Raw genomic sequence first — 25,824 nt, 5'->3', positions numbered from 1 at the left:
TTCCTCTTTCCCTCCCTCCTCTCCTCTCCTCTCCTACTTTAGCGACACAAAAGAAAAAAAAAAATAAGCAAAAGAAAAAGAAAATGAGAAAAAAGGAAAACGAATCAAGTCGGAGCACTCACCACAAGAAAAGTTGAGTAAGCAGAAATGTGACTTTGCCAACTTGGTCATCAATCATAATAGAATAATATGTAGAGCAAAATTTAATATTACAAAGAATGACATCAATAGCTCTGCAGAAGGGAAAAAGAGGGGAAGAGAGACCAATTGACAGAGAAGACAATTAAATAAAATAAAAAATGACAAATTATACTATACTATACTATAACCAAAGGTGGAAATTGGAAATCCCTTCCATTTGATGATAGATTTGGGGTTTTTTTTTTCTTTTAAAAAAGGCGGGAACAAATCAAGACAACAAAAAGAATTATCAGAGACAAAATTTTTCTGGTTTTTTTTTTTGTTTTTACAAAAATCAATCAAACAAACAAACGAAGGAACGAAGGAAGGAACGAACGAACGAACGAACGAACAACAAAACCGAAAGAGAAAAAAAAACAATAAAACAAAACGAAAGAGAGAATAGACCAGAACAAAAAACGGTTTTCATTATATATATATATATATAAATAATAGTACTTGACAGAAAGATCTATCTATCTATCTATCTATATACATATATATATATATATACACCATACACAGACACACCGATATTTGTTACTCAATACCATACACCATCCCATCGCTTTCCAACACTTGCTAGAGCACACCCCTTCCAATCTACATTGTGGCCCTTGAATTCAAATCCCAAAGCTACATCTATACATTTGCATATATTACAAACAAACACTTTATTCAACAGATCACCTGAGCATCACTCTTCTATTATTCACCTTCGCTAGAACTAGCCCACCACACACTTGAATCTGTAACACCAATATAGCATATTTAAAATGATGGATACAGAGACTGGAGGACAAGATTCAGCCATCACTTCCAATAATGAGGAATCAAACACCGCCAAAGATGTGTCTATGGTTGATGTGAGTAAAGCTAATGGTGAAGGCTTTGCACCTACAAATAATGAAGCCGGCGAAGAAGCACAAGTACAAGCACAACCACAAGCACAAGCACAAGCACAACCACCACAACAACAACAATCTCAACAACAACAACAACAACAACAGCAAGAACCCACACAACCAGTAAGAAGAAAATCAACTTTGATTCTCACTGATGAAGCTGAATCTGACCAGATGAATATCGACAGAAAAGAACCTGATCAAGAGGGAAGTGGAGGTGATGCTGGTGTTGGTGGTGATGATGCTATACAAGATGAAGATAAAATGCATATTGACAATTCGTCATCAAATCTACAAGGAAAACAAGGGGCACAAGAAAGACGCCCATCGCAATCTCAACAACAACAACAACAACAACAACAACAGCCTCCTACCTCTACAGCTCAGCCACAGGCACCACCACCAGAAAAGGCAATCACAGTACCAGTAGATATCCAATGGGTACAAAGTGGTGAAAAAGTGTATGTCACTGGTTCATTCACTGGATGGAGAAAAATGATTGGTTTAGTTAAACAGCCAGATGGGAATTTCATGATAACATTGGGGTTACCAGTGGGGACGCATCGTTTTAGATTTGTTGTTGATAATGAATTACGATTTTCTGATTTCTTACCAACAGCTACTGATCAAATGGGTAATTTTGTCAATTATGTTGAAATTACACCAGAAAATGTACAACAACATTTGCAAGAACAATATGGAATGCAAGAAGATCAACAACCATACACTGAAGGAGAAACGCAACAACAAGCGCAACAACAATTGCAACAGCAAGATCAACAACAACAACAACAACAAGATCAACAACAACAACAACAACAGCAACAACAACAACAACAACAACCATGGCAGCCAGATAGACGCAGATCAGTGTCGTCATCCATATCTAGTCGAAGGTCCTCCACTTCACGATCGAGGACCGATTCAATGTGGCGTCTCACCAATGATGACGACGATATGGGTAATGGATACTCTAGATATCATGATAACGAAGAAGATGAAGCCAATGGATTAGGAGGAGCCAACAAGATATTGGAATACATTAATGATATCCCCCCCATTTTCACTGACCCCAAAGTAATGGAACAATATTATGTTGCCATTGACAAGCAATCACGATCAAATAGTAATCAACAACAAGCATGGTTACACCCACCACAATTACCACCACATTTAGAAAGTGTCATTTTGAACAATTTTAACAATAGCAATGATAATAACTCAGGAGCATTGCCTATACCTAATCACGTTGTTTTGAATCATTTGGCAACAACTTCAATAAAGCATAATACATTGGCGGTTGCTTCAATTGTACGATACAAACGCAAATATGTAACTCAAGTATTGTATGCACCATTGTAAAGTAAAAAAGAGAGTAAGAAAGAGAGTAAGAAAGAGAGTGACAAGAGTGAAAGTGAGTGATTATAATAGATGATGGAGATTCAAAAGAAAGTCTTATATAAATTGTAGGAAAAGAGAGTAGTTATCAACAGCTCAATTAGTATTTTTAAACACACTAACTAAACACAAACATCAAATTCCCATTACGTTGTTAAAAATCACGTCTGTTGGATGACCCATAAGAGTCATCATTGTCATTTCCATATCCACCACTTTCACCAAATCTATTTGATGAACCAAAATTGTTGTCATCATCACCTCTTCTGTTGGATGATCCATAGGAATCATCATCATTATTGTTTCCATATTCGCCACTTCCACCTGATCGATTAGATGAACCAAAAGTATCATAATCATTGCTGTTGTTGCCAAACGAGGATGAATTTCCACCTCTCTTGTTTGATGATCCGTAAGAGTTGTCATTGTCATCATCATTGTTGTTGCCATATGAACTTCCACCTAATCTGTTTGATGATCCGTAGGAGTTGTCATTGTCATCATTGCCATAGGATGAATTGCCAGATCTGTTTGAAGAGCCATATGAATTATCATTGTCATCATTGCCATAAGACGAATTGCCAGATCTTTTTGAAGAGCCATATGAATTATCATCATCATCATTGCCATAGGACGAATTGCCAGATCTCTTTGAAGAGCCATATGAATTATCATTGTCATCATCGTTTCTTGATGAGCCAAAAGTGGATGATCCGTAATTGTCATCATTACCGGATCTTGATGAACCACCAGCACCATATCTGTCATCATCATTGTTGTTATCATCGTCACCTCTTCTTCTATCGTCTTTATCGTCTTTACCAAATCCAAATACCATTTTTATTCAAAATTAGCTACTATCGTTGTTGTTGTTGTTGTTGTTGTAGTTGTTAGTTGTTATCACTTGAGAAAGAGGTGAGTAAATTATAGAGCAAAGGGGGACATTTTATATACGTTTCTCAATTGCTAAAAGGGGGGCGCAGGGGCGTGGTGTTAGTAGAAGGAATGCTTTTTCACTGTATATACTTATATACTGAAATTTGTGCATATATATGCGTATAAACGCACTGCATACGCACGTTTTTACATTTTGTACAGTTTGTATATATTGGTTTATAGTTCCTTTTGTTTTGTTTTTAGACAACATGAAATTCTCTAAATGAATAAATGAATGAATGAATGAATGAATGACTTATTTGGTCTCATTACTTACCTAGCAACTATTCAAATTCACTCCTATTTTTGTATTCCCTTACTTTTACTTTTACTCCTCTCTACTTTACTCCTACTGCATATGGGTTTTCCAGTTTTTTGTATTTTGTGTTCACAAGAGAACGTGCAGTGACAAAATTAAGTTTTCTTAAGGGGGGAAAATTGGAATTGGATACTGCTTATTACGCTTAGATTGGGCGATATACAGTTGCTAGCTTTCTTCAGTTTCTCTGTCCATTGCAATCATTGGAAAAAGAATTGGATTTAGCGCCCCCCTCTCTCTCCACAGTTTTTGATTGAATCATGAAACACGAGGAACAGAACGAACATCGTCAACAATACGGTACAGTTGTTGTTGACACAAAATTTCAATGAGAGAATTTCATCATTCAAAAAAAAAGCTTTCTGTTGTTTTGTCCTATGACTTATTGGATTCAAGATCGCGTTTCTATACATCTAGAAGTTTTGATAATACTGAGAAACCCTAAGATGCTGTTAAAAAGTATGAAATGAAAATAATAATGTTAATTGCTTTATATTCCAAAAGTATAAAAAAGTATCACAACGAAATGAAGTATATATTGGTAAGTAGTAACTCTCAAAAGATATGGATAGTAATAAAATCGATGAAACACGTGCGCACAATAACAGGAACCGAAATAGATAAGACAAAATTTGGAAATACACTGAAATAATAAAATGCCTCTTTGTTGGAACTAGTTGAGTCAAGTCTCCCAAAGCCACACTTTTACCTTCTTCCAGGTTAACCTAGTTTTCAAGAGCATACAAATAGACAACTTAATTACATGAATATAGTATTGTAAGTAGTTATACACACCACGTTTTTAAATTCATTTCATTCACAAAACCTACAACAAGAAGCCCTAGTAATTAAAAGATATGATGATAATAAAATATTGATCGTTCCCTCTATTTCACTCAGTTTGATATTTGGTCTTTCGCTTGTTTGGATCAACACGGAGCATGATACTCCCAGTACTGAAGTGATTGACTTTGCTAACTTATTGTTGTCTGCCATTGCATTGTTGAGTTTGTTTGGAGTGGTTGGATTGCTTGTGTCAGCTCGCTGGCGGCAGGTTAAACAACCCAATAGCACCGATATGGAGGGGAAAATTGAATTACAAGATTAAAGATGTTGGGGAGGGATATTGGTTTCTTTTTTATAGGGGAGGTAGGAGGAAGAAATGACTGACAGTTGTTGTATTTTTGATGGAGAAGTGCTATATCCCTATCTCTCTCTAAAGTTAATTTTATACTGAACATTTGTCTCATTATAAAAATCCAAATTATAGAAGCTCTCATTTTTCACACGTATATTGACCTGTGTTTAATTTTTGGAAACTATGGTGGTGGTATAGAATTTATTGGGAAAAATTTCAGATGGAAAGTAAGTTCAGAAGGGTAATTTAACGAAAATGATTCTATGGGGGGGGGGGGGTACAGTGGGTTGAATACATTGTTTTATAATTCATCTTATGTAAATTGTTATCAATCAGTATTTATTGATGATGTGACACCTTGGTCGATTTATTTTATGATATCATTTACTTCGGAAAACCGTCCCTTTCTTAGTCAGTTATGCTTTGTTAATAGACCTGGAACTTTGTGGTGATCGGTGGAAGTTGGCAAGTATTTCGATAAAAGAAGATGTCAGCCTGAAGAGAGTGTGCGCTGCATTCAATATGGATATTCCCTCCTCCCTTCGATGCCATCACGTTAATGACAACCTTGCAAACGGCCTCCCTACACGGCTTGTGTACCCAATATTGTCATTTTTTGAACTTCATGTACCCAGTGGAGTCTAATACCTCTACTTCAGCTATTTACAGTGACACTGTGTGTCAACTGATTATTAAAACCCCACAAAAAAAAAAAAAGGAGAATTTTAATGACCATTGCATGGTGCCGCTGCTTAGAGCTTACCCCAATGCCAACAGTCTGTGCTTAAACCAAACCCGTTGGTTGAAGGTGTGTTATTATGGTATTGATGTGTCTCTTTGATCTTTGCAACCTACTAATTTTTTGATCTCCATTACACGTCCTTTTTCTTTTGTAGAAGAAGATCAAAGAACCAAAAAGAGAGAAAAAAAATTCAGTACGTGAGTGAGTGAGTGAGTGAATGAGCAGAGGTTCAATCTATCTACACGTGTACCCATCCCATGTCAGTTCAGATATTCAAAGATCAAGTCGAAGAAGATAGAGCTGAAAATGCTCGTATGTCTGCTTTTGTAGGTGCAATTGCCGTTGGTGATTTAGTTAAATCAACATTGGGTCCAAAAGGAATGGATAAATTGTTACAAAGTGCAAGTAACCCAGACCACTCGATTGTTACCAATGATGGAGCTACTATTTTGAAATCTATACCATTTGAAAATCCAGCAGCTAAAGTTTTGGTTAATATCTCCAAAGTTCAAGATGATGAAGTTGGAGATGGTACAACTTCAGTCACGGTGCTTAGTGCTGAATTGTTGAGGGAAAGTGAAAAATTAATCGATCAAAAGATCCACCCACAAACTATAATTGAAGGTTTCAGAATAGCTAGAAAACATGCAATTGAAGCATTGGATAAGAATGCTGTTAATAACGGATTGGATCCTGCCAAATTCAGATTGGATTTGTTGAATATTGCCAAGACCACATTATCATCCAAGATTTTATCACAGGATAAAGAGCAATTTGCCACGTTAGCTGTGGATGCTATTTTGAGATTGAAAGGATCAACCAATTTGAACAATATTCAAATTATCAAAAAAGTGGGAGGTAAATTATCCGATTCGTATTTGGACGAAGGCTTTATTTTGGAAAAAAAGTTTGGTGTTGGACAACCAAAAAAAGTAGAAAATGCCAGAATTCTCATAGCAAATACATCAATGGATACTGATAAAGTCAAAATATTTGGAGCTAAGTTCAAAGTTGACTCAACATCTAAATTGGCTGAATTGGAGAAGGCAGAAAAAGTCAAGATGAAGGCGAAAGTCGACAAGATTAGAAACTACGACATCAATGTGTTTATAAATCGTCAATTGATTTATGACTATCCTGAACAGTTGTTTACTGACGCAAAGATCAACACTATTGAGCATGCTGATTTTGATGGTGTAGAACGATTGGCTTTGGTTACCGGAGGTGATGTTGTTAGTACATTTGATAATCCAGCATCTACAAGATTGGGTCATTGTGAAACTATCGAAGAAGTGTTAATTGGAGAAGATTCATTTTTGAAATTTTCAGGAGTAGCTGCTGGAGAAGCTTGTACAATTGTATTACGTGGTGCTACTGATCATGTTTTGGAAGAAGCTGAAAGATCATTACATGACGCATTATCGGTATTGTCGCAAACTACCAAAGATACTAAAACTGTTTTGGGGGGAGGCTGTGCCGAGATGCTCATGGCTAAAGCCGTTGATGAAGCTGCTGCTAATGAGACGGGTAAAAAGGCACTTGCTATCGAAGCTTATAGTCGAGCTTTGAGACAACTACCTATCATATTGGCAGACAATGCTGGTTACGACTCGAGTGAGCTCGTTACTAAATTAAGGTCCGCTATATACAATGGTATTTCAACATCAGGATTAAACTTGAATGATGGTACTGTTGCAAACATGAGAGAATTGGGCGTAGTTGAGAGTTATAAGTTGAAAAAAGCGGTGGTGAATTCTGCAACTGAAGCTGCTGAAGTGCTTTTACGAGTAGATAATATCATTCGTGCCAAGCCTCGTACAGCCGATAGAAATCATTAATAGATTGTCCAGTATCATCCACGTATGAGTAGTAATCTTTCTCCGTCTCGTAGTAGCTCGGTTGACTTGTCCCCCGCCACATGGAATAGCTACTGACCAAACGTGTTTAAGTTTTATTGAAACGTGTAGGCCACATCTCACACGACATTTAAATACTGACTAAATAAAAAAAGAAAACAAAAAAAAACAGGTTACATTGAATCACAATTGATATCACTTTAAGCCGTGAGTATACCTCCCCGCCACCCTGTGTATACCTGTCTATTGACGGTAGTTCAAACCGGAGATAAGTGACTAAAATCCGAGGTATTTTGTAAAGCAATTGACCATGCTTGAAATGCGTAACACTAAGCGAGGGAATTTTCTCCAAATTTGAAGTTTTTTTTTTTTTTTTTTTTTTATTTTTTTCATCCAATGGTATTTCCACAAACTTGGATTACATTTTTATAAAAAAGGTTCATCTTTCAATGATACGATCTACTTGCTATAGATCAAGAATATAGAATCGCATTTAACACTGGATTAGAGCACAACTCATTGATACAGTATACACATATCGTGCCATAACTCTCGCTTGAACACGGATTACTACATTTTAAAATTCATTTTATTCACACCCACCACTGACAACCCTCACTCATTGTTTTCCTCATGTCCAAGAATATCACTTCACCGTCTGCGTACCTATCTAATGACTCTTCATCAGAAGAGAACAATCAATACGCAAAGGATATCATAATACCAGCGAAACCTAATGATTATGAAACTTTATTTCGTAAATTGGATATCGAAGAGACTGGTAAAATCACATTTCGAGATTTTACCAAGGCAATGAGAAAGCTAAAACATCCAATTAGTGAAAATTCAGAACTAATGAAACAAGTATTTAACTCATTTGATGAAGATCGAAATAAGATTATCGATTTCAATGATTTCAAAAAGTACTTGTCAACTACTGATGATCAAATTTTGAAAGGATTCAACAAGATTGATGAAGATAACGATGGAAAATTGAAGAAAGCTGACTTTGTCAAGTACTTGAAAGATCATTTGAAAGTTGATGCCAGCCAAGTTAACGTTGACTTACTTTTCAAACGAATTGACTACAAAAACGATGGATATATTACATACGATGAGTTTAGAGAGTTTTTGATATTGATGCCACGATTACATGGCTCAAGAATACGAACGGCATACACATTTGTAGTGGAGAATTTTGGTGTTAGTTCCGATGGTGATGTCACTTTGATCAATCAGTTTCTCAATGGATTTGGATTCTTTTTAGCGGGTGGGTTAGCAGGAGTGGTTTCGAGAACGTGTACGGCTCCATTTGATAGAATCAAGGTGTTTTTAATTGCTAGAACTGATTTGACATCAACCATACTTCACTCAAAAGAGGAAATTGCTCGACAAATAGCCTCTGGTGCTGAAAAACATGTCATTGATCAGTTACGAGCTAAATTGGCTCATGCCGAATTGGAAAAACATCTTCAACTGACAAAAGCTACAACATTGAGAGAAAAGACAATTAGGTCACCAATTGTACAAGCAGCAAGAACGCTATGGTTACAAGGTGGGATCAAGGCATTTTATGTTGGAAATGGGTTAAATGTGTTGAAAGTGTTTCCCGAATCAGCCATGAAGTTTGGTTCTTTTGAAGCAGCAAAAAGATTCTTTGCCCGAATTGAAGGTGTTGATGATGTGTCACAGATTTCAAAAGTTTCAACTTACTTAGCTGGTGGGTTTGGTGGTGTTGTGTCACAATTTGCCGTTTATCCGGTGGATACTCTCAAGTTTCGAATGCAATGTTCCAAATTAGATGGTTCATTACAAGGGAATGCATTGTTGATCCAAACTGCCAAAGATTTGTTTCATGAAGGAGGGTTGCGTGTGTTTTATCGTGGTATACTAGCCGGTGTCAGTGGTATTTTCCCCTATGCAGCATTAGATTTGGGTACGTTCCAGACAATCAAGACATGGTTGATCAAAAGAGAAGCAAAAAGATCTGGTTTAAGTGAAGACGAAGTCAAGTTGCCCAATTACATGGTGTTGTCATTGGGTGCACTTTCAGGTTCGTTTGGTGCTACTGTTGTATACCCTATAAACTCATTAAGAACAAGATTACAAGCTCAAGGGACTTATGCTCATCCGTATACGTATAATGGGTTCTTTGATGTTTTCAAAAAGACTGTTGCCAGAGAAGGATATGCCGGGTTGTACAAAGGTCTAGTACCCAACTTGGCAAAAGTTGCTCCTGCTGTTTCAATCTCATATTTCGTGTATGAGAACTTGAAGAATCTATTTGGATTAAGCAATCAGGTTTAGACATGATTCGTTTGTTTGAAATTCTTTCTCGCATTTATAATCGCATCTATACATATTCCAATGTTTTATTTCTATCCATTCACGTAAAAAGTTCATAAAGTTTAGTCAATGAGTCGCAATAAAATTGAGGCACCAACAGGTCATCACCATGTTGATGATTAGTACTAGCAATCAATTCCTTCAATTCCGGTTCTGTAGTCACTCCAGACAACACAAGCAACGTGCCGTGTCCATTGCCCAACTGGGCATCATTACCAAACTTGATGTCCGATGACAATGTGTCACCAATCATTATTGATCTCGATCGATCAAAGGCAGTATCGTAAAATATAATATCGGCAAATGTTTTGCTAGGTTTACCGACATCAATATAACTCCGGCCTGAACAATACGCCATATATTCAACCATACTTCCCCCCGCTGGTAAAGTTAAACCATCAGGACCAGGATAGTTGCGATCGCCATTGGTTCCAATATACGGTAAACTCTTGTTGTTATACATCAAGTATTGTAGAGTTGTGGCAATGCGCATAAAATTGAATTCATTCGTTGATCCAGCAACTACGGCCCTCACTTCAGGGTCGACTTTAAGCAATGGGTTCTTGGGGCTCCATGATTGATCTAGCAACGGATTCGATCCACCAACGGCGACGTAGCCTTCGTCGATTAACTCATCTTCAATTCCTGAATCTCCCAATACCCAAATTTTAGAACCCAAGGGAATCCCCATTTTTTGCAATTCCAATACTGCTGAATAACCAGTGGTGTAGATACGTTCTTTACTTATACCATGTATCCCTAAACTTTCAAATTTTTCAATGTATGCTTGACGTGATTTGGATGAGTTGTTGGTGACAAAGGCAAATTGTTTGTTGTGGTGTTGCAAAAATTGTAGAAATTGAGTTACTTTTGGAATAAGGGTTTCTGCTAACCATATGACTCCATCGCAGTCAATTAAGAAATTATCAAACAAGTCAAGTAGTAACTTGGCGTCTTTAGAAGTATTTATGGGTGATGGGTTAGCTCTTTTTGTCATTTTTTGGGAATTAAGTAGTGAATTGTAGCTTTGAAGAATCAACGAGGAATGAAACGTTCCTGTTCCGCATGTATTTATATCAATCCATCAAAAAGTCCATTCATTCGGCATTGTTCTCTCGTTTCATGTCATCGGATTTAGCAAAAATAAAAAAATTGGATTCTTGCTTATTCCCGTTTGTGTCATTAAAAAGAAATTATTTGATCCAAAATGAGTTTTGTTCTAGACTGATCGGACAAATTTCAAATGCACCGGTTTCAAATATCATGATCACTGACGACCATTAAAGCCCGTGTTGTACCAAATCAATATCACTAAAGCTTCTCCGTGTATCCCAACTTCTCCGAAATCTGCTACGAGGGCAGAATTTTTCGTTGCCTATGTTTTGAACGGCTCACAACGCAAAAAACAGCGGAGATAAGAAACATATAACCGAGACCGATATCTAGTCATCAATGCCGAACCATACAAATCTTGTTGATCAAATTCATGACGTAACCGAGATTCAACCCCTCCTTCAAATATCGTCATCCACGTTTTCAAGAGTGAAGCCTAATATCCCCAAGTCCACTTCATTGATAACTTGCACGTGATCAATACGATTATCTTGTTTTGTTTCATTTAGCCTCACCCAATTGGCGCCAGCATAGATTTCCTCATGTAACCCAACTGTTATACTGTAAAACAAATCATCTGCTTGTGTCTCCGAGATGGAGGTTTTACGCAATTGTTGTATATGTTGAAATAACACTGTTTGAAATTGTGTATAAATTTCAATCCATGAGATCCCAGGTAAGTTCAATAGCGATGAAGTATCATGATCATTGACAGGTTTAAGTTCGGCTATTGTTTCACTCAAAGATAGAATGAATTGTTGAAATCTAATTGTGTAACTCCTTACCACAGTTTCATTCTTGGTGTTGTATATTACACATGTGATTTTATCGAGCCCATTTGTTTGTTTCTTATTAATGATTAAATTGTTGATGATATTCAAGAATAAGTCGTCAATGTATTTCTCCAAGTGTGGGTGTCTATTCATCCATACAATGACGTCAAATGCTTTATATTCATCGAATATTAGTGGATCGTATACTCTGTTGTAATATAGAATTTGATTTATCCAGACAGAAAGAAATTCTTTAAAGACTAGTAGGAGGTTGTTGACGGTTAGGGGAATATGTGGCACTTCGCTAGCGAATGTGTTTTTCAACTTCATGATTCAGTATTGGAGAGTGGGACAGTCTCGTCCTCTTTTTTTTTTTGCGCGTAGCGCGAACTCCATTTTGAACAAGACGCACAAGCATCAACAACTTATCACCGAGCTTCAATCTACGTCCCATGTCACTGATTCAAAGCATAGACAAGGTAGATGTGTCAAAACTCACCTCGGGACAGGTTGTAATTGATCTTCGGTCACTCGCCAAGGAACTTGTTGAAAATGCCATCGATGCTTCCGCGTCAAAGATTGTAGTCAACTTCATCAACTATGGTATCGATTCAATAACTGTCCTGGATAATGGCAAAGGAATTGAAAAGGACGATTTTGCAACGGTTTGCTTACGAAGCCATACTTCTAAAATCAATGATATGGATGATTTAACTAAGTTGGGAACATTGGGGTTTCGAGGTGAAGCGTTGAATTCAATTTGTGCATTATCAACTAAAGTGACTATAATTACGCTGACATTGGATACGTACCCGAGAAACTATACCCTAAAATACGACCAGCTTGGAAAATTACAAGAAGAAACGTCGAAATTAGGTGGAATGAGTAATAAATCAGGTACGACGGTATCTATTGAGCATTTATTCAAGAATTTTACTGTTCGGCGAAAGAATTTTATCAAAAACTCCAAGAGAGAGTTTCATAAAGCGGTAAATTTCATCATAAACTATTTGCTAATATATCCAGAGATCAAATTTGAAGTTACAAACACAAATTCCAGTGGCAGAAAACAATTGGTTTTATCATCAAAGGGTGGAGAGAATAATACCACCGTGGAAAATTTAATTACAATTTATGGCAATAATGGAAATACCAGTTTACTTGACGTTGATATTGAACTTGATTGCGATGCAAAATTATCTGGTTATATCTCATCGTATTCCTTTGGATTGGGACGGTCAACTCCTGATAGGCAGTTTTTATTTGTCAACAAAAGACCCATTGTGTTTCGGAAACTAACAATGTTAATAAATGAAGTTTACAAATCGTTTAACCATGTACAGTATCCGATATATGTATTAAATCTTGAGATTGATCCAGAGCTCATTGATGTTAATGTTTTGCCCGACAAGACTAATGTGTTGATTCACAATGAGGCTCGCATATTGGAATCTATACGTGAATCTCTTGTTGAATTTTACACACTGCATGATAGAGTTCTCATCCCAAAAAGTATGCGAGAGCAGGTGCCATTCAATGAGCAAGCTACCACCACCATTGTCGAACTGACTTCAAATCAAGCGGATACCAAAGTTCGTACAATTGATATCAAAAAGTTTATCAAAAAGGAAGAAGAAGATAGCATTGATAGTTTGGAACCTGAAAACGTTGACTCATTAAGCGGGCACGTTGGTCGTGCAAGCGATGTCAATGAGTTTGCATCGAACAACAGGGAGTTTGAAGTTGCTCAATCAATTGAATCTACTGCAAGAACAGAGTCGTTATTTTGTCAAGATTCAGAGCTTGAAGAAGCAGACTCATTGGAGAAACCGCGCTTGTTAACTACGCAAGCACAAACTCGAAATGGTGTTGAAGTTTTGCGTTCAATTGATGACCGGAAGTTGAATGAACTGGAGTCTATTCAATCTCAGCTGCAGGCAAATGATTTTGATAACCCAAAGGATACACATAAAGAGACTATTGTTGAAACTGACAATGATGCTGATAACGATGAAGTAAAGGAGACTGAACTGGTGAATGGGACTCACGAGGGGAAAAGCGCAGTCCTGGCTCAACGGGTCAGTAGTAGTAGTATATGGTCGACTGGGGATGATGGTGTAGCTGAAAATCAACACGTCGAGACTCCTCACACGTCGCAACCATTGCAAAATTTTTCCTACAATGAACCCGAGACTCAAATGGACATTGGCGAATTGCAAGATAATCATGGTGTAAACTTTTACCCCAGGCAAGAAGAACCCAACGAAAAAAGTTTATATATGAGAATTGGCAATGAAGAATTCGAAGAAAGACCAGCAAAGAGATTCAAATCGTCAAGTTTGTACACCAAAACGAAAAAACTATCGTCGCAACAAGTGTTGGCAAAGATATGTTCTTTGCGAAGCTTTAATAACGACACTAACAATATAAAGAAATGTCAAACCATAAAAGTTAATCAAACATTGGAAGATGAGGGGATCTATCACATCTCCAAGTCAGATTTTCTTAAAATGAAAATAATCGGACAATTCAACTTGGGTTTCATATTGGTTAATCATGGAACCAATGTATTCATTATTGATCAGCATGCATCTGATGAAAAATACAATTTTGAGAAATTGATTGAACAGTACAGTATTCAAAACCAACTATTAATCAAACCTCATCCACTTGAGCTAAACATTATTGATGAAATGTTGGTAATTGATCATGAACCAGTCTTTAGAAACAATGGATTCAAATTCAACATCAACCATGAGGGTAAACTTGGGTCAAGGATTGTCCTCACTTCATTACCAGTATACAAAAACATCATGTTTGATACCAATGATTTCATGGAACTTATCAATTTAATCAATGAACAACCAAGTAATAAGCATATCAAATGTTCCAAAATTAGGAAGATTCTTGCCATGAAGGCATGTCGAAGTAGCATAATGATTGGATCGTCATTGTCGAGACACAAGATGACGCAAGTTGTACGAAATTTGAGTCGTCTTGATAAACCATGGAATTGTCCTCATGGGAGACCTACTATGAGGCATTTGAGTGAGTTGGAAAATTGGAAGAGTAAATACAATGATTATAGCTTATGAGTAGGAGATAAGTAGCATTCATATGATGCAAAGCGCCATTTTGCATATCGACAGCCGCACACAAAGACAGAAAAAAAAAATTGCAAAATTTCTTTTTTTTTTTTTTTAAGGTATTAAGAAAGTCCATCAAGTAGGAAAAGGATCAACAACCACGACGGGTGTTTCTTTCTAAGTTTATGTTTAGACTTGAAGGAAGCAGGAGTATACTACTGGCACATCTTACACATATCAGGTCAACAAAGTACAGACAGTTTGCATATCTTACACCTCAACAAAGAAGCATCGAGATGACTGTTCCAGCAACCACAATTACGCCCACTTCACCCACATCCAAGCTTTCAGGGAGAAATTTATACAATGCAATAGGTCAGCCAAAGACTATAGTAGCTCCAATGGTGGACCAATCTGAGTTAGCATGGAGAATACTATCACGCAAATATGGTGCTGACTTATGTTACACACCAATGTTTCATGCGCGATTGTTTGTCACTAGTGACAAGTATCGTAAAAGTATGTTCAATGATCAAGATGGGAACCCCAAATATGATCGCCCTTTGATTGTTCAATTCTGTGCCAATGATCCAGACACTCTATTACAAGCAGCCAAATTAGTTGAAGGTCAATGCGATGCTGTTGATTTAAATTTAGGATGTCCTCAGGGGATTGCTAAAAAGGGTAAATATGGATCATTTTTGATGGAGGATTGGGGGTTAATTCACAAATTGATTGCAAACTTGCATAAGAATTTATCTATTCCCGTAACTGCCAAGATTAGAGTTTATGATGATTATGAAAAGTCGTTGCAATATGCCAAGATGGTATTAGACGCTGGAGCACAATTTTTAACTGTACATGGGAGAACAAGAGAAATGAAGGGACAAAATACTGGGTTAGCCAATTGGAAAATATTACGGTACTTGCGTGACAATTTACCCCAAGATCAAGTGTTTTTCGCCAATGGCAATATCTTGTACCCAGATGATTTACAACGATGTGCAGATGCAACCAAATGCGACGCTGTAATGTCAGCAGAGGGGAACTTGTACAACCCAGGAGTGTTTTGGACCAAGACCAATGATATTGACAGCCAATTCCCCCGTGTAGACAAGATTTTGCGTGAATATTTTGAAATTGTCAAATCAGTTGATCCTCATCCTGCATCGCGACATTCAATGAAGTCACATTTTTTCAAATTAATGCATGAGTTTCTTAATCACCGGACAGAATTACGACCCATGATTGGCAAGACTAGTGTACATTCATCATTTGATGAATGGGAAAAGATTGTTGAAGAAGTGGAGAGAATTGTTAAAGAGGAGATTGTTTCGCAACCCAATTTTAAAGGCTTGGATGTTGTTGTTGATGGCAAGGTACAAGAATGGGGTGGTCATTACAAGACTGTACCATATTGGCGATGTCAACCGTTTTTCAGAAAAGTGGATGGTGAGAGACAAAATACGAGGTTGTTGAAAGTTGCTGGAGAAAACGATTTGATGGTTACGTCGAATGAGGCAAAGGAGAAGTTACTTAAACGTGGATTGGAAGGAGAGATTGATGGTGAAGGTAATGCTAGAAAAAAACTAGCAACATGAGCATATATAGGGATACGGGTAATAATAGAAGCGGACATTGAAAACTTTATTGTAGAGAAATCAAAGAACAGACTTTATGGGATTAACACTTCCTACTTTCTATTCCATAATCTTATTCACCTACGTATATATCCTAATCAAATTCTTTACTCAAAGTGTCTCCATCCCACCAACGGAATCCCAAACCATAACCCCAAGGGTCATTCGTGTATCTTGTTGGATTAACAACTCCAATTTGATACAATTCATCCAATTCTTCTTTACTCAAATCAGGCAAATTGACAATTGATTTAATTCTCTCCAAATTAGACGATCTAGGAATGGCAATTCTACCATTCAAAATTTGATAAGCATCAACAATTTCATTAGTAGAAACGTCATATTTCTTGGCCAATTCTTGAACCAATGGCAAGTTCAACACTGGTGCTCCTGGGCCACCAACTGGAGAATAAGCTTCAACGATAATCTTGTGCTCGTTACAGAAATCAACCAAATTTTGCTGTGGCAATTGTGGGTGGTATTCTATTTGATTAACGACTGGAACATGCTTCACATGAGGCAACAATTGACGTATTTTGGGCAAGGAGTAGTTGGAAACTCCAATTGATCTAGTCTTTTTGGTATTGTCCAAAATCTTTTCCAAACTTTGATAAACTTCAATAAACTTAGTACCAGTTGCTGGATCATCGTCATAAATCAAATTTCCCTTGTCATCTTTTGGAGCAGTTGGTTCACCATTTTCATCACCATGTAATTCAGTTGGCCAATGTTGCAAAAACAAGTCAACATAATCCAAACCAAGTGTTTTTAATGAAATATCCAATGATTTTTCAGGACTGTGCCAAAACGAGGGCCACACTTTGGTGGTGATAAATATATCTTCTCTCTTGACGACACCTTCATCAAATACTTCTTTCAAAGCTTGTCCAACATATTTTTCTGTACCATAGTACCAAGCAGTATCAATTAAACGATAACCAGCTTTGATTGCGGTGACAACTTGATCCTTAACTCCACTTGGATCACCCGATGGAACAGTACCCAAACCTAAAGCCGGGATCTTGATACCATTGTTTAAGGTGAAATAGACGTCAGTGGCTTTCTTGATTGTAGTAGACATAGTAGTGTAGTTGTTGTGTTGATAATATGGATAAATGTGGTTCGGTTAATGTGGAAAGTCACAAGGGGGTATTTATAATATTTTGTGTCTCCCTCCTGTTGGCAATTTGTGGTTAATTGCAACGTGATCAATGGCAATTGTGGGTTTTAGTTTGAGTTGCTATGTTACACTGAGTCCTCTGTAATTAATTCTCTTACGAGTAACACGTTTATAGTTGCTCTCGGTAGTCCGTTTTTAGTTGCTATTTGGCTAGTAGTAAACTCCGCGCAAAACCAAATATGCAAAAAAGAAAAAAAAAAAATAACTGAGAAAATCACTTTCCTAATTGGAATGATATACTGTGGTACGGATGCCTTAACTATTGGGTGTTCTTTTGGGAAGACGAATATTTTGAAGAAATATTCCCCATATGTAGGACTGTGAGCATAAACTTCGTCCTTCCCTTCTTTGTATGTGCACTACCTTACACGAACCGGAGAAGGGTGGGGGGGGGGGAGGGTGCGGGTGCACTACCGCTAATTTTATAATACTGCGCTATGGCTTTTGAGTCAACTCCGTGTTTGTGTAAAACTGTCGAAGCCCCACGGTTTGCAGCATAGTTTCTTACTTTCAAGTCATATAAAACTCATCTACAAACTATTTAGATGATGGTCGACCGCTACGCCAAATGGATATAGTGAGGCCCAGTGGCAGAATAAAGCGAGGTGATCTATACGTTTCTATTCTACTAGGTTATGCTTGTAGTTATACGGTTCAACAGCATGATCTTGTACGTGTTTATATAAACTGTGAACATCTTCAACGTCTCGTGATGGTACAGTTGAAGAAAGTCGATTTTGATGCGGGTGGAAAGTGGGAACTAACGACGCAAACAAGGCAGTGTCAATTTGGAAAAACTTTGGAGTCATCATCAAACATAAATTGGTCCTTGATGGTCGCTTTATAAAGAAGTTCGGTGCTTATAATTTTACTGATGCGAACCGGTGGGACAACCAACAAATGTTCTCATGATGTACAAATTACATTGTTATATTACATACAATTCAACACAACAAACACACTTTTTATGAAAGTTCAATGTTACCAACGACACCTTCATCATCATTCGCATTTAGCTCCTCCTCTTCTTCCTGTTCCAAGTCAGCCTTATTTATAGCAATCAATCGAAGGAATGCAACTCTTTTCCTTTTTTTATTGTAAATAAACCAGAAATAACTCCACATTGGCTGATACGGGTATGAGATATCCTCAAATATCGAGTCATTAGCTGGTTCAAACAGATATATACTGCAGCTTTCTTGGGGTAGTTTCGCAGTTGGCGGGGACCCCGATCCGTGCCTTATACTATTGCTGCTTCCATTGTTGTGGTTACTGCTGTTGTTGGTCATACTATTCTTCCTACTTGTACCGGCCTCCAGGTGATGATGATGATGATTATTCTCATTCGCGTCAGTGTCCTGTGCAGCCAAATAAGGAGACGATGTTTTTGAAGGCAACACTTCCATGTACGAGTCAAGTATATCCCACATCCAATGCAAAACGTCGCTCTTACCCAAAGACATCAATAAATTGTCAAATTTGGTTAGCAAGTCAGTTATAGGAACTTTAATGAAATCGTGTGTTGGTTGAAGATTACTGAAGTCTTGATCGGGAAACGTATGGTTCAAGATACCAATGAGGTAGGCAAATGTGCGTCTTGTGGTTGTGTTTTTCAAAGGACCAAATGGTGAATCGTCAATTGCGTGTTCATCTTGTTCTGGGTCATTGATGGTGAAACTATCATCAGTTGCATTCAATGACTTTGAAAGTAGAGAAGCACTAGTTGGTTGTTGTTCGGGGATATCAGGAATCAGTGCCTTGTGAAATTGAATTCTTCCCAGAGTAGAGCTTGACCTTCGTTGTTTTTGCTGCTGCTGCTGCTGCTGCTGCTGCTGCTGCTGTTGTTGTTGTTGTTGTTGTTGCTCTTGTATTCGAATATCGTGAGGACTTCCGCTAGTACCAAACAACGACGTTATCGAATTCTGTCGTTCTTTCTCTAACGAACGAGACAACATGTTATCCTCAATTATTTGATCCAAATGTTTATCAATTGTCTTGAACAATTTACGATCAGACGCAATTGGTTTCGTAGTGAACAACTCACATCCACCTCTAATCTCCAATGAATTATCAGCCAGTGTGAAATTTAGCTCTTGGTTGACTAGTTCTAAATCAATTTCATCAATGTACTACAGAAAGAAAGAAAATTTAGTTAGTATTAGGTATCGATGGTATATGCTTTGGTTGATTGGTTGGTTGCAAGTCGGGGTCAAACAAGAACCTCCGCCTCTCCGCCTCTCCCCCCGCTTGAAATCGAACAACCGTAAGGCTAACCCCCCCGAGGGCAGCAAAAATAAAATTGAAACTTCGATCTGCATTATTGACATACCTTCATGATGATTCGTTCAGTACTGTAAAATGATAATACAATATATTATTACAAAAGTAAGAGACAGTCTTGAAGATTAATATCAATTGTTGATTGTTTGTTGTTTTAATTTACGCACGACCACGTTTTTCTCTCTCTCTCCCTCAATTTCAAAACCACGTCTTGATCAAGTTTTGTGTCAGCTGTTTCCACGCGCATACCCAATTGGGTGCAACGTGCAAGCAAAGAAAATACATGTAGAGTAGAACATCAATAAATACATTCTTCTATTAATACAACTCAGAAGAAAAATAGGCCCCTTTCTTCCAACTCACGACCTCTCCTATTTACATTTGTTTCAATCCATATTTATCGATGGTGAAGGAATAATTCTTGAATCTATCATTTCTCAAATTGTGGGTACTCAGTACAACTTTAATGAATCGTTCAACTTGCCAGCCCTTGATCAACAGAGAAACACTGGATTGTGAAGTAGCACTGGTAGAAACGCTAGTTGCACTGGTCGCAGTAGTAGTTGCAGCAGAAGAAGAAGGAGTAGATGTCAGCGCCGTCAGTAATTGTTGTGATTGATCTTTACTCCCATTCGACGCTAAAGTAAAACCTTCACATAGTTGCACATAAGACAATCCAGTTTCTAAATCTATACCTCCATTGGCTTCACTCTCTCGAACCAACTCTTCTCTCGTTTTCAATTGTGGTTTGTATGTCTTCATCAACATAATTCGATTTTGAATCCTTGTTGCCCATGGGTATCCCAAAGTAGGAACAACTCTTTTGGTACTCTTGTTCTTAAACTCATGTGCTTTCATTATCAACTCAGCTTGACTTTCACGCATGTCAATAATTCTTGTCTTGTTCAATCGAGGATCTACTTCCATAACCGGCACCGACCTGGTACCATTTTCATCGGTCACTTTCTGTCTCTTGTTTGATGAGCCACTCTGAGTATCAAATGATCTTTGCAACTCCAAATCTAACAATTCCAAATCGCGTTCGTTCAATTGCACATGCGAAGGAGGGAGGTATTTGAATATGGTTCTGGGATCCCACCCCGATGCAATAGGGATTTGAAAATCTAAATTTAAAGGATATAGTAGTTCATCATCTTCATCACCAATGATGACATTCTTGTTATTGACAAAGTCAGCAGTATGATCACTTACTTGATTCACCACCACTACGGCAATATTGAACTGCCTTGCCAATCTTGTTAGATGACGATACAATAGACTTAAATAATGCAATTTTGTTGACCTTGTAGCATACTTTGCGCTTTTGGTGCCTACTAATCTCAGATACTTATTCTTTAGTCGTTTAAGCTCATGAAATTCAGCATGGTCTTCGAGTTCTTGTTCCTGCTCTTCGATCTTGTCTTTTATGAACAGGACATTCGACATGGCATCTTCTCGTCGAAAATGATGAGCAATTGAATCAATGACAAGAAGTTTTGTACTCTTATCTTGTTGTAGCTTTGTAGACAACTGAGTGAATAAAATATGATCTTGACTTTCCAAGTCAGGACAATATATGTAGGATATTTGGTTCAATTTTGCATCAACATCCATACTGTTCAAAGCATCTGCTTCAAACATGTTTGCCAATCTTTTAGACTCCATAAATGTTTCTGTGGCAACAAGAATCGGCTTACTTTCAGGGTACTGCATGACGCAATTATGAATCAACTGGTACAAAAACTGCGACTTTCCGCAACCACTAGCCCCAAATACCTCGGTCACTTCACCAAGTGGGATACCACCACCAACTCCACCCAACTCAAGATCAACAGAAGGCAACCCAGTTGTAATCGCGTCACTTTCCTCAAACAAGTCGTCCACCTTACTTGGCTCTATTGACAAATCGTTCTGTAGTGCTTTGAAATATTGACGTATTTCCCCTTCAGGTCTATTGAGTAATTTGGCTAGGGCTGAATGATCATCATTGGATGTTTCATGGTGGTGCATCAAATCAACAATAGATTTCCCATGAGTGTTCAATAGCCCTACTAGATAGGGGAATTTATGAGAGCTTTGAAACTCATTTGGACCCAACTGTTTAAAATCATCCATGTAAGAACATATAGGAAAGCGTGTTCCCAAGATTTTTCAAATTGTCTTGATTGTTTTGGTTTCGTTTATACGCGAGTTTTTTTCTGTGAATGATGCGTAAGTGAGATTATTATGCACGCTTTTACTTCCATCATTATATCTCTATATCGAAGATGGAGATCAATGGATTGGTATAGGGTGATCATATTGTGGGGAATATAAAATATAAACATCTATTCTACGTAAAGAACCCAGAAGCTTTAGATATCATAAAGTCCTTTGATTTAGCAAATCGAACTGCAAAATTGGGAATGGAGAACCCATAGATTGCACCAACACCGCCATCTCTTCCAATAGGCACAACAATCGTAGCTCTAGTAGGTTTGACATAAGGAGTTAATTTAACATTTGCATCACCAAATACTTCATGAGCAATAGTCTTGGTGAAAATTGGCTTTTGATTGTATGTCAAATCGACCACTGATTGCTGTCCCAATGCAAGAATATCACCAAGACAAATGACCTCATGATGATCACGTAACCGGAAATACTCATCAGTGATTACATACTTTCTTTTGTCCAAAATGTCTTGAGGTAAATACTCAGTATTGGGGATCAACAAGTGGGCTTCAAGAACCAAATCGAAATCACGACTAGAACCATCTTCAAGAACAATTGTTGATTCACCTTGCTTTTTGACGAGTTGATTATTGACAATTTCAACATTTAAAATTTGCAATTTATTAGTGACTGAAGATACATGATTAGGTAATGGGATAGATAAAGGTCCCAGTGATCCCGTGTATAAGACAATTTCCTTTTGTCCTTTGAATTCATGTCCCAATTCACCAGCTGTTTCAACACCAGTGGTTCCACCTCCGATAATGGCAATTGATTTAGCCTTTTGAATCTCAGCACTGGCTTGTCTAATTGAATCCAATGTGAAATCAGTATTTTTTACTGAATCAAGTTTCCAAATCGGTGAAATTGATCTAGCACCAGAAGCAAGGATTAAGTTGTCGTAATCGAATTTGGCTCCATTGGCTATTGTCACATTCTTTTCCTGAAAATCAACTTGTTCCACACTTGATTGTACATGAGTAGCTTTATGGATAGTTCCACTAATCAAGTTCTTGATTGATTCATCAAGTGGGAAAACAGTTTTGTCAATTGTTTCATTTTCAATTAACAAACGAGGAACACCAACATTGAAAAATGCTTTGTCATTGGGTGAAATTATGGTGATGTCTAATTTGATGTCTTTGGTGGTGAGCAATGTCTTTAATGCCACAATAGCAGCATAAGAACCGCCGACGATAATAACCTGCTTGGATGAAGACATCAGTGTGCCTTATATCAGTTGAGTCTCTTTAAAGGGGAATTAATGAGAGTGGCAATGACCAATTCAGCAATTCTATTGAAGGATCTATTGTGCATTTTATTTAATAAATTTCGTGTAAATGAAATTTGTAAAGTTTGTAATGCTTCATGAGCTAAATCAGGAGAGAAACTTCGGATCGCAATTAATTCCAAATTCAGACAAGTGCGGAAATTACAGGGAGCTATTTCTTTTATTTTTTGTATACACCACTATTAATTCATTTAGTGAGCACCAGAGATAAAGAACCACTTGTCAATTGACTTATCAATTGGAGCAGCTGTAGCTGGAGCAGCAGATGGAATGTCGACATTTGGATCATAAGTAGCAGTCTTTGATAAAGTAGTGTTTACCAATTCAATTCCCTTTGAATCAGCACTTTGACCAGCAATCAATTTCTCCCAAGCTTCATGAGTCTCATTGATGACTTCTTCTGCATATTTTTTGTTCTTACATTCACCACTGAATGCAAATTGGTTTTCTGGTTTTCCATCTGGAATTTTGTAGATTCTAAACCATTCATTAGTGGCTCTCAATAAACCTGGCAAGTGGGTTTCGACATCTTCAATGTCGTTCAATTTAGGAGCCAATGGATCATTGACATCAATAACAATGATTTTCCAATCAGTTTCACCTTCATCCAAAAGAGCCATTACGCCCAAGACTTTAACTTGCTTAATTTCACCAACAGTGGCAACTTTTTCACCAATTTCACAAACATCCAATGGATCATTGTCACCTTTGGCTTTGGTTTCTGGGTGGGTGACATTTGGATCTTCCCAAGTTTGTGGGAATGCACCATAATTGTGAATGTATCCATGGTGAGGGAAACAGTTACGAACAAATCTCAATTTACCCTTTTTGGTATCTTGAATGATTGGGTTCAATTTGATATCTTTGGAGATTTCCAATTTGGCATTGGTCCACCTTGGAACTTCAACAATCATGTTGAGGATGGTTTTCTCTTCATTAGCGTACAATGGAATATCATGGAATGGAGAAATTGGTTTGCCGTTTTCTTCAAGGTAAACTTTGTACTCCAAAGTGTTAGCAGCACCAACTTGACGTGTTTGGAAAGACATTGTGTGTGTTTATTGATAGTTCAATTGACGAAAAGGAATAAAAGTGACGACAAATCGTAATTGAGAAAAAAAGAATTGTTGAGTGGTTTTTGCAAAGATTTTCAACGGATCGTTTGCTTTTGTGGTGCAAGCACTTTTTTTTTTGAATTTTCACCTGTTATCACGTGCTTGGGAGCAAACCTTGCCAAGTATATAACTGTTGTATTCGTCTTTGGACACCACATTCATTTCAGCCTTTTTGTACAAGAATAACCCACGGGTCAATTCTCGGTGGACTTTTGGTCCCAAGCTGACCATTGAGGTGGAAGAGAGATTGGACATGATGGATACATCACGAGTACTGGCTGTCAACTGCGAATTGAGACTCGACTCAAGTAAATACATCCCGCTGTATTTGATATCCGGCACTGCATTTTTGTATCGTTTGTAAATGAGCAATCCATGGGCATCAGAATCGAAAAACCCTAAAGTTGTTGTACAATATGTCCGTGCTAACCAACTAGCGAATCGTTGAGTCAAATTGTCGGAAAACCCTTTACCTGTAAGTATTATGTAGTTGCAATGAAGCTGTTGACTTTGTAGCTGCATGTATTTACTAAATGAATGAAAGACCGCATCTTTTTCTAGAACAATTATCAATAACGAACTTCTTGGAGTTATACTACAATTCCATTTGAAGTAATTGCAATAATCAATGGGAATTAAAACTGGTTCCTGCATTTGCTGGAAAATGTTGCCATACGTTAAACCCTTTTGTGTTGGGTGGATGTTGAAGTCTTGAGCCAAGGACCACCCTAAACAATTTTCCACCAAATCGGTGAGCATCCTTCTACATTCTTGTTGGTCTTTGTTGAATAGCTCTATATCTTGATAGTAAATATCTCTAATGGTTGTGGATTTGTTGAGAGTCAAGTTTTGCTTTAGTATTTTGATCAATTTAATCAAGGCTGCAAGTTTGGCACAATTCGATGCAAAAACACTGGGTGTGCTTAACAGCATTAGTTTTCTGTATGAGTGTGAATCATTACAGTTTTGATAAATGACAAGTGATATACTCAGTTGCTTTTCAAATGCTCTGACTAACTGTTGCCAAATGTCTTCAAGAATCTGGAGTTTGGATTTAACAATATTGTTAGTGACAAAAATCAGCTTCATCAACACAACGTACATCTAGCTCAACTTACTTTGATGAATCAGGACGTATATGAATTACCTTTATATCTGGCATCAAACTTATTGCTATACCGGTGTGTGCACATTCGTATGAAAGTGTGATTTTACAACAAAAATTTGGTTGCAAAGAATGCCACCAATTTCAGTGAGTGTGGTGTAATGAACAGATCACGTGCCAATGAGTATCAAAAAAAAAAAAACATGG

At 37.5% G+C, this 25,824-nt stretch overlaps 14 protein-coding genes across 14 annotated transcripts; 5 read left to right on the top strand and 9 right to left on the bottom strand. All coding sequences in view use genetic code 12, as the record gives it.

Annotated features, from left to right (window-relative positions):
• Nucleotides 1–956: 956 nt before the first annotated feature.
• KIS1 (Kis1p) lies at nucleotides 957–2,447 on the top strand (the record flags this gene model as incomplete). Its single annotated transcript, XM_036808527.1, has 1 exon — nucleotides 957–2,447. The coding sequence occupies one exon, from the start codon at nucleotides 957–959 to the stop codon at nucleotides 2,445–2,447; it is 1,491 nt and encodes a 496-aa protein (XP_036665255.1).
• Nucleotides 2,448–2,637: 190 nt separating this feature from the next.
• Nucleotides 2,638–3,321, bottom strand: DDR48 (DNA damage-responsive protein 48; the record flags this gene model as incomplete). The annotated part of the gene is made up of 1 exon (XM_036808526.1): nucleotides 2,638–3,321. One exon carries the CDS (start codon nucleotides 3,319–3,321, stop codon nucleotides 2,638–2,640), a length of 684 nt encoding a protein of 227 aa, XP_036665254.1.
• Nucleotides 3,322–5,875: 2,554 nt separating this feature from the next.
• Nucleotides 5,876–7,456, top strand: CCT2 (chaperonin-containing T-complex subunit; the record flags this gene model as incomplete). Its single annotated transcript, XM_036808525.1, has 1 exon — nucleotides 5,876–7,456. One exon carries the CDS (start codon nucleotides 5,876–5,878, stop codon nucleotides 7,454–7,456), a length of 1,581 nt encoding a protein of 526 aa, XP_036665253.1.
• A 651-nt stretch (nucleotides 7,457–8,107) lies between these two features.
• CPAR2_806290 (Ca(2+)-binding ATP:ADP antiporter) lies at nucleotides 8,108–9,781 on the top strand (the record flags this gene model as incomplete). The annotated part of the gene is made up of 1 exon (XM_036808524.1): nucleotides 8,108–9,781. One exon carries the CDS (start codon nucleotides 8,108–8,110, stop codon nucleotides 9,779–9,781), a length of 1,674 nt encoding a protein of 557 aa, XP_036665252.1.
• A 79-nt stretch (nucleotides 9,782–9,860) lies between these two features.
• Nucleotides 9,861–10,817, bottom strand: PHO13 (Pho13p; the record flags this gene model as incomplete). Its single annotated transcript, XM_036808522.1, has 1 exon — nucleotides 9,861–10,817. The coding sequence occupies one exon, from the start codon at nucleotides 10,815–10,817 to the stop codon at nucleotides 9,861–9,863; it is 957 nt and encodes a 318-aa protein (XP_036665251.1).
• Nucleotides 10,818–11,334: 517 nt separating this feature from the next.
• On the bottom strand, nucleotides 11,335–12,036 carry CPAR2_806270 (uncharacterized protein; the record flags this gene model as incomplete). The annotated part of the gene is made up of 1 exon (XM_036808521.1): nucleotides 11,335–12,036. One exon carries the CDS (start codon nucleotides 12,034–12,036, stop codon nucleotides 11,335–11,337), a length of 702 nt encoding a protein of 233 aa, XP_036665250.1.
• Nucleotides 12,037–12,158: 122 nt separating this feature from the next.
• On the top strand, nucleotides 12,159–14,801 carry PMS1 (ATP-binding mismatch repair protein; the record flags this gene model as incomplete). The annotated part of the gene is made up of 1 exon (XM_036808520.1): nucleotides 12,159–14,801. One exon carries the CDS (start codon nucleotides 12,159–12,161, stop codon nucleotides 14,799–14,801), a length of 2,643 nt encoding a protein of 880 aa, XP_036665249.1.
• Nucleotides 14,802–15,088: 287 nt separating this feature from the next.
• On the top strand, nucleotides 15,089–16,393 carry CPAR2_806250 (tRNA dihydrouridine synthase; the record flags this gene model as incomplete). Its single annotated transcript, XM_036808519.1, has 1 exon — nucleotides 15,089–16,393. The coding sequence occupies one exon, from the start codon at nucleotides 15,089–15,091 to the stop codon at nucleotides 16,391–16,393; it is 1,305 nt and encodes a 434-aa protein (XP_036665248.1).
• Nucleotides 16,394–16,526: 133 nt separating this feature from the next.
• ARA1 (D-arabinose 1-dehydrogenase (NAD(P)(+))) lies at nucleotides 16,527–17,513 on the bottom strand (the record flags this gene model as incomplete). The annotated part of the gene is made up of 1 exon (XM_036808518.1): nucleotides 16,527–17,513. One exon carries the CDS (start codon nucleotides 17,511–17,513, stop codon nucleotides 16,527–16,529), a length of 987 nt encoding a protein of 328 aa, XP_036665247.1.
• A 1,064-nt stretch (nucleotides 17,514–18,577) lies between these two features.
• Nucleotides 18,578–19,947, bottom strand: MAF1 (RNA polymerase III-inhibiting protein; the record flags this gene model as incomplete). The annotated part of the gene is made up of 2 exons (XM_036808517.1): nucleotides 18,578–19,741; nucleotides 19,942–19,947. 2 exons carry the CDS (start codon nucleotides 19,945–19,947, stop codon nucleotides 18,578–18,580), a joined length of 1,170 nt encoding a protein of 389 aa, XP_036665246.1.
• A 320-nt stretch (nucleotides 19,948–20,267) lies between these two features.
• Nucleotides 20,268–22,007, bottom strand: RAD57 (putative DNA-dependent ATPase; the record flags this gene model as incomplete). Its single annotated transcript, XM_036808516.1, has 1 exon — nucleotides 20,268–22,007. One exon carries the CDS (start codon nucleotides 22,005–22,007, stop codon nucleotides 20,268–20,270), a length of 1,740 nt encoding a protein of 579 aa, XP_036665245.1.
• A 217-nt stretch (nucleotides 22,008–22,224) lies between these two features.
• CPAR2_806210 (uncharacterized protein) lies at nucleotides 22,225–23,328 on the bottom strand (the record flags this gene model as incomplete). Its single annotated transcript, XM_036808515.1, has 1 exon — nucleotides 22,225–23,328. One exon carries the CDS (start codon nucleotides 23,326–23,328, stop codon nucleotides 22,225–22,227), a length of 1,104 nt encoding a protein of 367 aa, XP_036665244.1.
• Nucleotides 23,329–23,588: 260 nt separating this feature from the next.
• On the bottom strand, nucleotides 23,589–24,446 carry IPP1 (inorganic diphosphatase; the record flags this gene model as incomplete). The annotated part of the gene is made up of 1 exon (XM_036808514.1): nucleotides 23,589–24,446. One exon carries the CDS (start codon nucleotides 24,444–24,446, stop codon nucleotides 23,589–23,591), a length of 858 nt encoding a protein of 285 aa, XP_036665243.1.
• A 150-nt stretch (nucleotides 24,447–24,596) lies between these two features.
• On the bottom strand, nucleotides 24,597–25,616 carry SPO11 (Spo11p; the record flags this gene model as incomplete). Its single annotated transcript, XM_036808513.1, has 1 exon — nucleotides 24,597–25,616. One exon carries the CDS (start codon nucleotides 25,614–25,616, stop codon nucleotides 24,597–24,599), a length of 1,020 nt encoding a protein of 339 aa, XP_036665242.1.
• Between the last annotated feature and the right edge of the window lie 208 nt (nucleotides 25,617–25,824).

This window comes from Candida parapsilosis, contig 005807 (assembly GCF_000182765.1).
Source record: "Candida parapsilosis strain CDC317 annotated contig 005807".
NCBI lineage: Eukaryota > Fungi > Ascomycota > Pichiomycetes > Serinales > Debaryomycetaceae > Lodderomyces > Lodderomyces parapsilosis.
The sequence above is the reverse complement of the archived record's forward strand: the minus strand, read 5'-3'. Positions and strand labels throughout refer to the sequence as shown.